Source organism: Diprion similis, chromosome 11 (genome assembly GCF_021155765.1).
Source record: "Diprion similis isolate iyDipSimi1 chromosome 11, iyDipSimi1.1, whole genome shotgun sequence".
NCBI classification, from domain to species: domain Eukaryota; kingdom Metazoa; phylum Arthropoda; class Insecta; order Hymenoptera; family Diprionidae; genus Diprion; species Diprion similis.
Genome location: NC_060115.1, coordinates 5,838,040 through 5,851,100, shown reverse-complemented (window position 1 = coordinate 5,851,100; position 13,061 = coordinate 5,838,040). Strand labels below are relative to the sequence as shown.

At 38.6% G+C, this 13,061-nt stretch overlaps 3 protein-coding genes across 10 annotated transcripts; 1 reads left to right on the top strand and 2 right to left on the bottom strand.

Annotated features, from left to right (window-relative positions):
- Positions 1-319: 319 nt before the first annotated feature.
- On the bottom strand, positions 320-2,016 carry LOC124412719 (testis-specific serine/threonine-protein kinase 1-like). The gene is made up of 4 exons (XM_046892841.1): positions 1,915-2,016; positions 1,456-1,759; positions 589-1,315; positions 320-389 (listed from the first exon to the last, which is right to left on the bottom strand). Exons 1-3 carry the CDS (start codon positions 2,014-2,016, stop codon positions 741-743), a joined length of 981 nt encoding a protein of 326 aa, XP_046748797.1. The 3' UTR covers positions 320-389; positions 589-740.
- A 379-nt stretch (positions 2,017-2,395) lies between these two features.
- Positions 2,396-3,992, top strand: LOC124412716. Its single transcript, XM_046892837.1, has 4 exons — positions 2,396-3,183; positions 3,255-3,389; positions 3,466-3,593; positions 3,843-3,992. Exons 1-4 carry the CDS (start codon positions 2,977-2,979, stop codon positions 3,955-3,957), a joined length of 585 nt encoding a protein of 194 aa, XP_046748793.1. The 5' UTR covers positions 2,396-2,976; the 3' UTR covers positions 3,958-3,992.
- A 15-nt stretch (positions 3,993-4,007) lies between these two features.
- LOC124412703 (liprin-beta-1) lies at positions 4,008-13,043 on the bottom strand. Of its 8 annotated transcripts, none has more exons than XM_046892807.1 (13): positions 12,921-13,043; positions 11,576-11,716; positions 10,938-11,092; positions 8,326-8,450; positions 7,835-8,195; positions 7,348-7,509; positions 7,029-7,157; positions 6,775-6,949; positions 6,072-6,367; positions 5,805-5,981; positions 5,353-5,724; positions 4,872-5,084; positions 4,008-4,624 (listed from the first exon to the last, which is right to left on the bottom strand). In XM_046892807.1, the coding sequence occupies exons 2-12, from the start codon at positions 11,700-11,702 to the stop codon at positions 4,926-4,928; spliced, it is 2,238 nt and encodes a 745-aa protein (XP_046748763.1). In that variant the 5' UTR covers positions 11,703-11,716; positions 12,921-13,043; the 3' UTR covers positions 4,008-4,624; positions 4,872-4,925. The 8 variants fall into 8 exon arrangements, with proteins under 8 accessions (XP_046748763.1, XP_046748760.1, XP_046748762.1 ...); XM_046892804.1 differs by having other exon boundaries at positions 12,825-13,009; XM_046892806.1 differs by lacking the exon at positions 12,921-13,043 and adding an exon at positions 11,998-12,306.
- Between the last annotated feature and the right edge of the window lie 18 nt (positions 13,044-13,061).

Sequence of the window (13,061 nt, the reverse complement as noted above, 5' to 3'; positions counted from 1 at the left end):
ATCAAATCCAAATGTGAAACACGGAGTGATATAATTTCGATAAACAATCAGATTAGCAATTACTCATGTAAAATAATCTTTACTGACGGACAATATTTACATTACATTACGATTTTTTCGATGTTAAGTGCATTCACTACTTCCTGGCCACAAACTACAAATTAGAATTGATTGCGTGGTTCGATAGCCACTTGATGAATGCTTAGGATTGCTCTTGCAACTAGAAAATGAAGAAGCGTAAATTCGTAACTGTTAAAAATTGGAATAACAAATAGTTTCCTTACGTTCTAAAAATTGCGCCAGGTACCTGGAATCAATAAAATTCCGCAGCTAATTCATCTACGGTTCAATCAGGGTTTGGGCGCTTCCGATAAACGTTCTCTGTGATCCTGCGAAAGAAGACCAAATCGATCCGATTACAGATATGGTCTCAGTACTTGAAATTGGCTCATTTTTAAATATTTTTCAACCGTGCATTTCATTACTGTTGAAAAAATAACACAATGCTAAAATGGCAGACTACTCTAGCGACGAATCAAATCAAAAAGATGAGAATAAGTGATGAGATGTTACAATTTGGATATGTACCTTAATCACCTCTTTGATGACTGTCACATCTTCATTTCCGCGTCCACGGTCTTCATTGGCATCAGTCTTGCTCCTGCTCTCAGGTTTTGAAGTCTTCTGGAAAACACACGGGAAAAATTTCTTAATCAATGACAAAAATTATTCCTTTAAGTTTAGTCGTGGTCACTTGCCGAATGTTTATTTATTTTTTCCTCGTTCCTTTTTCTTTCTTCAATTGCAGAGTTGAGGGCGGTTTGCTCGGCAGGTGTAAGGACCATTAATCGAGGATCCATGAGTATCCAATCGCTATGCAATACCTGGTCCATTTTCCATCTCTTATTCAAGTCGGGTTCAAGCAGATTGGTAACGACCCTCTTAACGTTATCGCTCAAAATGTCTATCACTTTACCGCGAAATTTCCACCTCCTGTTAGTCTGTTGTTCGTACAATCTCTTTATGTTAGTATCATCGAAAGGCATGGCTTTGTTGAGTAATATGTAAAGTATCACCCCCAGAGACCAAATATCCGCTATCTTTGGGTTGTAAGGTGATCCTCTTAGTATTTCCGGTGCGGCGTAAGATAATGAGCCGCAGTAAGTATCGCTCAGGACACGTTTACCTCGGCTGTCGATTACATATCGTGCAAAACCAAAGTCCGCTAATTTTACGTTGTAATTCGACGTGATCAGCACGTTTTCACACTTCATATCACGATGTGCTATTTCCATTTCGTGTAGATACTGGAGTCCTGAAATTTGGCAATGGTAGGCAAAATAGACAATTTTGAATATGCGTCCCGATCATACCACCCGATGATGTGTATGTTCGAAAAACTCATTATGAGTGTGTATTTTTTTCATTCTTTATTATTATCATCTTTTTTTTTACCAAGAGCAAGTTGCCTGAGCCAAACTCGCGCCTGACTTTCAGCGACCGCTCCGTTTTTCAATATAAAATCAAGTAGGTCCCCATTCTCGGCTAATCTCATGAATATAAAGTATTTCGACCTCCTTTGAAATATGCTGTGCACGTGGACTACGTGAGGATGATTTAACTTCACTAAAATATCTAATTCTCGGGGCAAAAATTTTTTGACAAAGTCCTTGGGCGCTTTGGCGGTGTCCACGATCTTACACGCCAGTGCATTCGCTCGGTCAGGGTCGTTATCTGGCTTGTACTCGGCGAGGTACACCTGTGCAATTACATATTGTGTTTACCGTTATACCGGGAATGTATACATAATGTATCGCAGAAGTTTGCCGAACTTTGATATCGGCGAGGAAATTAGTTTACCGATAAGTCGATACGCTGTCCGAAAACAGCTTATACGCAGCGAATGTATTATACCTTGGCATACGAGCCCTCGCCAAGTTTTTTTATCAATTTGTATCCCCGTGTGGCTAAAGTTGCCTCTTCGGACGGTGTTTGGTTCAGAAATGGCTGCGACATGAGACCTGGCAAACCAGCGGGGGCATCCTAGCTGCTCTGCTACCATAATTCACAATGAATTTGTTTGTCATTCCTTTCTGCCTTTTGCAGGTCGAATAGAATCTGCATTTATTTACACCCTTAACTGAAAGGAATTATGTCACAATAATAAACCCATGGAGTTTGATTTTTTTCTATCCTCATCGGTAGTTTGTTTAATTTATAATTAACTCTGGATTGATTATATTTTTCGATTTTCTTACAAACGGGAATACCGTTGCTCTTGTCTTTTTTGAATAACCTCAAGCGGATAATAGACCGTAGTTTAAAATTAATTAGCCGTTTAAGATTGCCGTGTTTGCTGTAATCTGATGTATACGTGTATCTGCTTTAATTATCTCGTTTTCTTACTTTTTTCCACCTCCGAATTGGCGAAAATGATTTACTGGAAACACAAAAACTGCGCGATTACGTAACCATGTCTTTTCAAATTGCTAAATTCTATAGTTTTGCAAATAGTCGATGACAAGAAATTGTCCATGGCTATCTACGTTGTGTTTATAGTATTATGCCTTAAAAGCGCGACATTCTAATTGAATTAGCGTCAACAATGCCTACGTGAAATCAGTTCTCGAATGGACTTGGAACTTGTTTTTAAAAATCATAATATTTTGAATGTATTTTTTTGGAAACTCCGGAAGCGTATTGAGTGGCTAATATGTTTAATAATGATGGGAATTTCCAGACGTTAATTCGCTATCGTGATGTTGCTAATGCGTTCAATCGAAATTTTACTTCACGTGTCTGCGCGTTATCCCAGTTTGCGAAGGTTTAAACAACCTAATTTTATCGTTATCTCAACGTTCAGAATTGTCCGATCGATTGAGTAGTGGTGAGAGTTCGAGGCGCGAAACATTATTATCTATCGTATAAAACGGACAAGCAGATGCTTATTCGCCGCGAAGCCTGTCAACGAGGAGGATGGGTTCCACGCTGGTTAATAAAACGATTTATCCGAGTAAACAAAATTCCAATTCTGTACCGGAGAGCTGTTCGCCAAAATTGATCAACACAGAAATCGATCGAAATCGCAAATCCAAGACCGATGTTTTTACGGCGCAAAATCGTCCTTTGGATTCTACAACGCTCCTATTTCCATTCTGCGAGGAAAATTTTTTATTGGAAACGGTTGGTATTTACATACTTGACAAATTCATATTCTCTCATCGTGTCAGTGCTTTCTTTTTCTTTATTCTCAGATTAACAAAATCATAAAAAAACGTTGGCGGATTATTGGCCACACAACGAGATATGGATGGTTAGCTGCAGCTGGCTCTTACAAGCCGACTGTTTCTCCTGAGGATGCGAAGATATTATTAGCGCTCAGCAATCAGGTTTAGAATTAGTCTTTGAGACTTTTATAATAATTAAATAACAGAACATGCACTGTAATTTAATACTTCGTTTCAGATTGGGGTTGAAAATTGTACCGAAGCAATCGAGAGAATTAAAAATCTTGCGGAAAGTCTTCACCCTAGAGATGTGCCGGCAGCGGCTATCGCTGTCTTGACCGAAACTCACACCGCCCTGATTTTAAGGTATGTCCTAAAGTAGAACTGGATTGTTGTACATGGGGCATATTGTAGTATTTTATCCTTTGATGGGTAGATCAAAATAAAGTACGGTTTGAAAATTTACAAATGACAGAGTGTAGCTTCTCGCCTGGTTACCGGCAATGCGGAAAGCAAGCGCGCGAGTGACGTAACTCGTCAAAACATAAATTTAATCAGACGGATTTAAACAACGAGGAAGATTTCATTCATAAATACACGCATTAATTATTACAGACAGCGAAGAGGGTTAAAATCTTACGCCAAGCTTGTGCAGGACCGATTCCCGACGATTTTTACTATTTCTGATGTGTGTACAATACAGCGGATTGATTTGAATCAATCGATGTAGCGCTTCGTAAGTTTCAATGAAAACTTCATTTAATGTTTATTTCTTACATTTATTTGCAATCTTTTTATTCTTATAAAATACAGGTTACCGCCATGTTTTTGTATAATTGTATGTGTATAATATCTTAGTATTAAAAATACAGGCTTCATAATTAACAATACGTACTGATGATTATTTAATCGTAAAACTTATTAAGGTACTTAACCAATAACTAGTCGTTATTCTATTCTCTTTTTTGTTACCTTCTACGATCGTGAGAAAATCATTTTCAATAGTCACACTCACCGATACATTATGTAATTTACAATCTGATTGATAGCTCAGAAGTTCCAGACGACTTCTCTCTCGCGGTTACGTATGTTTTAGAAAAAAAACATGTACGTCTAAGAATACTCATTTTATGGAAATTAATGTGTGCATACAGTACGAAACCAAGTATACTTGAAAGTAAAATTTCATTATCAGTTCATTAGAAAGCAGTCAGTAAAATAGCTAGGTGTTACTTGATTATTGGTAACATATTAACAATCTGCTACAGCAAAAGTATTCGATTGATTTACAATTTTATTTGGCAGTATTTCAAATGATTAACATAAAGACAGACTCATTCCCTCTCTCACTGTCTATATGCAACCAATTACTCGTTTGTGTTCCGTAATTTCTCTACCTGAAATATTCAAAGAAAAATTAAATCACACGGAATATCACTAGTTAATTTATCGCAAGCATAGCGACGATTCATGTTAAAATGCCACGAATAAGATTATTATTGTGAAATACATGTAAGTTAAATGTAGCATCAAGATAAAATAGGACGCACAATGAAATATTATTGTTTACACAGTTCGTTAAACTTTTTGTACTATATGAACGGATGATTGGTTACGTGTATGCATTAGTGGAGTTAGACTTACGAGTGTTCTTTGATTTTTTTTTTTAGTTTCTGGCTCGAGTGAATCTGTGATTGGTTAGAGAATGGGTGAGCTCAGATTAGGACTGCCAGGGCTTGAAGAAGGCGAACACGGTGTACCTGGTGGCGAAGGTTCCAGAGGACAAACTAAGTTCCCGTAATCCACTTCATTTTTACTTTTCTTTCGCTTCAACGTGAACTGGGATTTCTTTGGTACCTTAATTATTAGTTAAAGTAAATTATTAATTGAAATAATCCCTTGTTTATAGTCATCGTGAGTCTATAGTCCCAATCTCTTCTTTTACATTAAATATAGTGAAGAGAAAGAGAAGAAAATAAATAATAAAAAAATTCGATGAATAGGCAAATAACAAAACGTTTAACTAATGCCTATGTTGAATCGTTTTTCATTGTTGTCTACAGAAATCCACCCAATTGTGGTAAACACTTTATAAAATGATCATCCATTTGGTTAAACTACTTACTTTTAATCTGGCAGTCAGAGTGAGGGGCACGAATCCCAAGGTACTCTCAATCTCCCGCTTGTGCTGGACGACCTCTCTTCCTAGGAGTTGGTTGAAGTGAGTTGTCAGATGCCGACGGAGTAGCGTCTTTCCTGGAGGAATGCTGAGCAAAGTAGCTAGTAATTCAGAGGTGAAACGACCTTCGTGAACCATCAATCCGCCGTGAACGCCAGAGCCGCGCATATTCGGCGCGTATTCGGCAAGATCTACGACTCTCAGCCATTCCATGACACGGTGATTCGTCCATAACGCGACGTTCGTGCCGTCAGCCCCATTTCCGTTTATAGACCTTCTCTCCAAGCTGTCAAAGTTGAAATTCAACTCCCTGAGGACCTGAAAATCCAAAGATTTATTGGTCGTCTTCGTTCCTTTCGAAAGTAAAAATAAATAGAAAAAAAAACGAATCCTGATACCTGAATTCCTCGGCGTAAACTAGCAGCACATAATTGGGCGTTTACTCCTAAATTTAGCAAGTCTTCTGTAGTTAATCGGTGCAAAACTCTACCATCTATTTTCGCGTTTTGAAAAGCCTCTTTGTACTGCGGTAATCCAATATCGTCTAGCCACCGAAGAACTGCTGCACTGTCCATCTGTAAGTCACGAAATATATATTTTTATTTATTCTTATTTTAGTATGTTGGTGCGAAAGAAAGGGATTGTCAATTCTCCTATCTGTTTACCTGTTCAGCTCCGAAAAATCCTACGGAATTTGGTCGTTCAGATTCAATAGCGTACAACATTTTTTTCCGATGCAGCGTATGTTTTATGTCAAGCTCTTTCTCAATTTGATTCTGTTGCATTTCTAATAGCTTTGCTCCGGTTGCACCCCAGCGTCGCAATTCAGGTGCATAACATTCGAGGCCTAGGCGTGATAGCCAGTCCCCAACTTCCTCCATCGTGAGATCTGCTAACGGTTTTGGTGGTATATACTCAGGTTGCGGTGCAGCCTCGCCGATTACTGTCTTCTCCTCTTCAGCTATGAAAAATCGTTTGAAAATTATAGGCATTACATTTGACGGATATTTTTCATCGCCGTGCGTGTTAATTTTATGCCAGTTTGTGATTTTGGCAGAATACTACGAACAAAAAACACTCTGAAAAATATTCAATCAGATATTGGGAATTCAGAATTGAAAAGTTTAAAATTTCAATGATTAATCGCAAGCGTAAGGACTCATCAATCATTTCGAACAATAGCTTTAGTTGTTACTGAGCTAATACGATTCGATCGCAATGTTATTTCCTTGATTAAATTCACACTTGACTCGCAATCGGTTCTAAAAATCTCGTGATTAGTCAGGGTTTCAAATTTAGGCTCTGTTATCATTGTAGCAGCATGCAACACTGCAGGCATACTTATATTTTGATTGAATTGATTAAAACCTAGAATCGGGGCTGACAGACATCTAGCAGAGATTCCCTTAACAGCCAAGGGGACAGACTGTGCGCCGTAGTTTGAATTTGCGACGACCTTACCAAATGCAACTCCCTTTTTTGATGACGTTGGCGGCCGAGGTAAGCTGCTGTACTGTCCTACATGCCGACTGAATCTCTCACCCTAAAACATAACACAAAAGTATTGTATCATTTCTCACATTTATTGACTGGAAATATCAACAATTGAATGATTAACATACGTTCGACATCGGATTGCTGCGTAAACTTCGATTCTCATGTTCTAGGCTGGCCTGTTTTAGCTTCAATTCGGACATGGAACTTAGTAGCTCCAGTTTCTGAGTTTCTAACGTGCTCCTCGAGATAACTTCCTTAAATAAAAGAACGCACCGCGCATTACAAATTATTCAAGCTTGTAAAATGCGCGCGAGTTTATTCTTCTCCAATCATTGTCAATTACGAGTACAGTGTAAGATATGACATTGCGAGGACAATAAAATTTCATTGCCGGGTAAATTTGCTGCGCCAAACGAAATAAGCTGTAGCTTTGTTCATTGTTACCCGTTGAAGAGCCTCTTCCATCTGTCTCAGAGATTCTTTTTTCTCCTGCAATATGCTTTCCAGTTCGTGTATTTTGTTTGACTGAGCATCGACCTGTTCTGAGAGCACAGATACCTCCATGTGTAACGCACCTCGTTCGTTCTCCAGTTTTCTCAAACGTTCCTAAAAATCATAATCGGCCATGAAAATCTGGAATTTGCGGGTAAAAGATAATTTTATAATGATACAAAAACCGATCATCTGCATTAAGAAGGGTTGATGTAACGTGGAAATGAAAAAAAACACGACAAATTAGTTATGAATTCATGATTTTCCAACGAATAAAATTAAAGTAACGACGGCAAACCTCCGTGCATCCTTGTTAAAAACAACATTCAACGTGTGATTATACGTTTTTCGATTTTATTTAAATTTAAGAAACAATTTCTTATTGCATCTTAAATTAAACACACCAAAGACTGCTGTCCAAGTCTACAATTATTTGTACCTCAGTGTTATTGTTATAGCCGTTCATATACGGATTGCTCGCGTATTGAAATTGCTGATGAGAACAGTAAAGTCTCTCCCTATCGCAGCATATCAGATCGTTATGCGACCTGGCTCTTTGGTCTCTTTCGCTTCTGTTCCTGAGCCGACGTCTTCTTCGGTCCAAGGACCCGGCGCACCGGCTCGAATTTGCCGGCAATGAGGTCATGCTCGAGGATTTACCGTCGGAACGAATCCCAGATGAATCTTTAGCCATTGCTGGACCAGGGCTGGGGGGAAGACAGCACCGAGGGGCCGGAGGAGCGATGTACCGCATTGGTGACGGTTCTTTCGATGATCGGTAAACGAACTCGCTTCCGGCGCTAATTGTACAAGTATTTTTTATTGCACATTATTCGCACTCAGTCAATGTAAACATCGAAATTTTTTTCGTAAAAATTTATTCGCGTCAAATGCAACGTCGAATGAGAAAATTCAACAAAGGTTAACCACCTTGGGCAAGAAGTAGCGTAGAAAGGCGGTAGGGATGATAGATGCGCCGCGTTGACGGCAACGGCACAGGAATTGCTCATGTTTCCTTGAAAAGCAATCGCTCTCGAGTATCCCATCAGGCAGTTCTGCGATAGTTTTATAAAAATAAAACAACAAATAGGAGAAATCACGAAACTTTTATATTATTAATTGAAATTAACGACGCGATTTTTTAAGTTATTTTTATACCTGGCAAAGGCAACTCTGTGACCTGCAATCGTTGCGTAAATCTGACGGTGGTCCAGGCAATTCGATTGCAACGTTACGTGAATAAACTTCGGGATATTCGTCGCCGGGTTCGGACGTGGAAGATGTCGCCGAAGAGTCGTAAACTTCCGAAGTCGTCTCCTTTGACGCGTTCCGTTTCATTGTCGATGTTGTGTCCGATGAATCGGATTGTGAATCTGCATTGTAAATTTATCGTATCGTTCTTCTTAATCATCTTCAGATGGTTGCAGTCGCATAATGATAATCACTTACTATTCCTTCCCTTGTCCCGCACAAGCCCAACGACTCATGGGGATCCCATACCCTATTGGGTATGGCGGGTGTTGGTAGTGATTATTATTATTATTATAATTATTATTCCGTATCGTTTGCCTACTTTCCGTACTAAATAATCGATGTACTTTGCAAAAAAAAAGGTAAAGCTCGAGGAAAAGAAAGTTACAGGAAAGAAATGCCAGAGTTATTATATGTAATGTGATTTGAATCGATCCGAAACAACGAGAATACAGAACGATTATAAATCGTGTAGTTAATAATCATTGTGACTTTGAATGAGATGGTTCTCATTTGAAGAGACCCTCTTCAATGTTATATAGATGTAAATAAGTACGTAGCATACCACGCTCATCCATATATGTACACATCTATACTAACGTGTGTACATACATTCACATCTGTATAATCTTTAAATAGGTATTTATTTAGTCTCGTATTTATAGGAGTGATGCCCCTTGTCCTCTCAAATTGGGAAGGTCTAGGCTCTCGGCATCTATAAGTGCATATGGTAGAAGCTTTGGGGGAACCACATCAACCCGTCTGTCCGTCCATTTCCGATTGTTGGAGTTTATTTCGGGTCGCATTATGTGTTTTCCTTTCTTCTGTTCTGTTCTTTTCCACGAGTGCAGTGAAAGTTTGAAAAAACGAAATATTGATTCCGCGTCGATTTCTTTCAAGTGCTGAGGAAGCACTACACGGAAGCTAAACCTTTTTTTCTACATCTGTCCTCACGATATACTAAATTAGAACAGGAAATGTGAATTAAAAAACTCCCGATTTCACGGTGATACCTTTCGGATAACTTCTGTCTTCCTCCTCGGTGATCGGATCCAAATCTTGACGTTCGCCTCCTCCTCCCATGAGTCCACCGCTCCAAGAATCTTCCATAACGGTGGAGAAAAATTTACGGTCAATATACGATCTGTTATTGCCGTATTTACCACACTGATATCGTCAATCAGTACGTTAAATTTCCAATTTCGACGATATCGACCCTCGAATCAAAGTCGAATGAATCAGTGAAATACAACACGGGTTCACATGGGTCATATTTTTCAACATTTACCGCGTGTCGACGTTGAAGTTGGGTGAAAATTTGCTGTATAATAAATTCGCACCACTTTCTTCACAGTTTCTTTCTCCTCGTTTCGGGGTTATTGAGCTGAGCTTTGCTTTTATCTCGGCCTTCACTTGCGATGATTCAATTTTAACCTTCGATCGTGAAACCGGAAGTTTCTTGGTAAATCACGATCGAAATCGGGAGAAACGAAGGAAAGAAGGTCCAAGCGCGCGCGCACAGCGAAATCAATTTAGTTTAACAACTGAAACTGTATTCGCCAGTTATTTCTTGAGAAATTTTCGAAACAGACGAGACTCCCTTCGGACAGACTCCGTCTCGTAAACTAAAATTAACTCGTCCAAATCTTGAAGACGCTGTATTTATAAATAGAGACTGGTACTGTTCTTCCCTCGTCTACGGGGACGAGGCATGCCGCACGTCGCACGCGTGCGCGCAATGGAAGCGTGCATCCTATACGAATATCGGCACCTCACTCGCAATTTTTAATTTGAATATTTTTTGCAAATTTTCAATAGTTGAACGCGTGATGTACTCACCTCTTTCATTAATACTCTCACGGCAAGAATTAGGCATATTATTGTTGCTGTGACTATGAAATAGTAGCGATACTTAAATCGTCTGCATATCATTTTCGCACGATTGCAGCAGGCAGATATTCCGCCGGCGTTCAATTTTACGGGAATATTCTGTCCGGCTATGTGGATGCACGCATACGTGCCGTGATTTCAAATCGAATGGACGTGATCCACGATCGAACCGGCTTACGTGCCTTCCGGAAGTAAGGTGAAACCGGAAACGAGCGATTCGATTCGTTGGAATCAGAAGTTTTCAATTATTGTTCTTCCTTGTCCTTATTCTGTACGGAAAACAAAGTTTTCTTTCTTTCTTTTCAACTTCCCTTCGTAATGCAGCGTATATTTCAGTTTCAATTTACATTACTAATAACGATCTATACTTGAATATTGTTTTACGTGAATTATGTACTCACTGGTTGTAGCCAGTGTAATAAAACTTCAACAGTTTCCAAATCGGGGGGTTGTGGAGGAGATGGAGCATTTTGGATTGCTGACAAAAGGTTCTTTGTGGCTTCTTTAACCGAATCCTTCCATTCTGAGTTACTGTCAGATCCCTCTGCGCAAGCTCCTACATGAAACACAGAATGTAACATCAATCGAATAGAAGATCCACTCACAATTTGATAGTTGATATAAGCCAATTTATTTTACAAGACTTTCTTTTCATTAACGCATGATATTTGTTACTTTTTTAAACTTGCAATAATTGCATGGTTTGTGAAATATTTTACAAAATGTCCATTCATTTCAAATTCCTCCATCCGAAGAATAGAAGAGAAGCTTACTTATGATTTCTTGGTCTCACAGACGGATCTTTCGATAGCAAAAATAATGAAATATAAAATTTGTTCACAGCATTTTATTTTAATTCTTTTTTGCAGGACCAAAGTCATTGAAAGTTCTACAAGGACCGATAGCTATCGGTGAATATTTCGCAGTGAAACTAATGTCAATTAATTATAGCATAATTCAAGGTACAAAAAAAGACGAATGATTATTCAATTGACATAAAAAAATTCCAGACAATCATTAGAAGTGTTGAGATATCCACCTGATATGATACCGTCCATTTGTAACAGAGCTGCTTCAAGCATCTTACTGGCTTCGGTAGTTTTTACCAAAAATGAAGTATCACTCGCCTCTGACCCAGCTGCACTGTTTTCCTCACCCTTTCCCATCACTCACCTATATTCTGCAAGCAAAAACGAAAGAATTGATGAGAAAAGAAAATGCGAAATTTCTCAAATTATTGTAACTTGTATTCAATTTACATCCACTGGTATTTGTTTATTTAATTTTATATTTTTTCAATAATTTCAACGATTATTACAATCAAGTGGATAAATAAAACGGTATGTATGTCACAAAACACACACACCCTAAGTAATTGAGCAAGTGATTAATTGAGCATTTTTGCATTTCATTTGCGAATTAAGGAGGGCGCAGGGAAGAATGCATTTGGGTGCTTCTTACCGTCCCACTCCATCACACGTAAATCGACGCATAAACGATTTACTCGGATATTTTAAATTAATTTTCAATTAATGACTTTGTTATGAAATGCGGTAGCAGATGCCTGTGCATATCATCGATTCAAAGATCGCGAAAACAAGTAAATTGATTGTTGTCGGAGAAGAGGATCAACAGGTTCTACGCGGAACAACGCCCAACAGCGTGAACACATCAACCGACAGTTCTTCTATTTTTATCTATCTACACGTATTCTCGTTCGTCTCGCGGGTCTCGCGTATCTTCCATGCTGCTTGCTTCTCCCTTCACCGCGATTCAAACTAACCTCTCTCATCGTTGTCAAAGTGTGGCGTGCCGTAAGGGCGTCGCGTACTTTTAGTTTTTAATTCACCTTTTTTACGCAATGCCTAATTCAGCTTGTAGTCGGCGGTTTAGAGCAAATTTTTGGTACAATTAATTACGCAACTTTACGTATCAGACGTTCGAACCAAGTTTACGCGATAAAATATAGTAAGGTTAGCTAATTTAAACACTTGAAAAGTGTGCATGATTTGAATCGGAATTCTGTCCAGTCGGCTTCTTTGCAAATATAATTAGTAGTTTTAAATCATGCGAAAATGAATATTGAATACTTTCAATTTTCTTAAGAGTATTTTTTATACAGATATTACTCGTAAAGGATGTCACGCTTCCATAATTACGAGAGACCATCATATCTCGCTGTATTCGTACTTTACAGTACACAAAGTGTGTATCAGGGTACACGCGTCATTTTGAAGTACGCAATTTCCGATCGTAAAAATTTCATTGAAAAATTGTCTACACTTTACCTCGACCTTCAGTTTCATTTGTGATTTTCGTTTACCACCATGCACTCGAAAATAACTGTATTGTATTCACTACATGCAGTAACAAAAGTGTCATACCGATTTCGCACGCGTGTTGATATAGGTTACTACCGCCTGTTAGGGATTTCAATCATTTGAATAAACTTTCTATGTCAATTTTGAATATTTTTAGGTTAGGTACGTTTTTCGCTTTTTTCAGTCTCAACTGTTCAATGAATT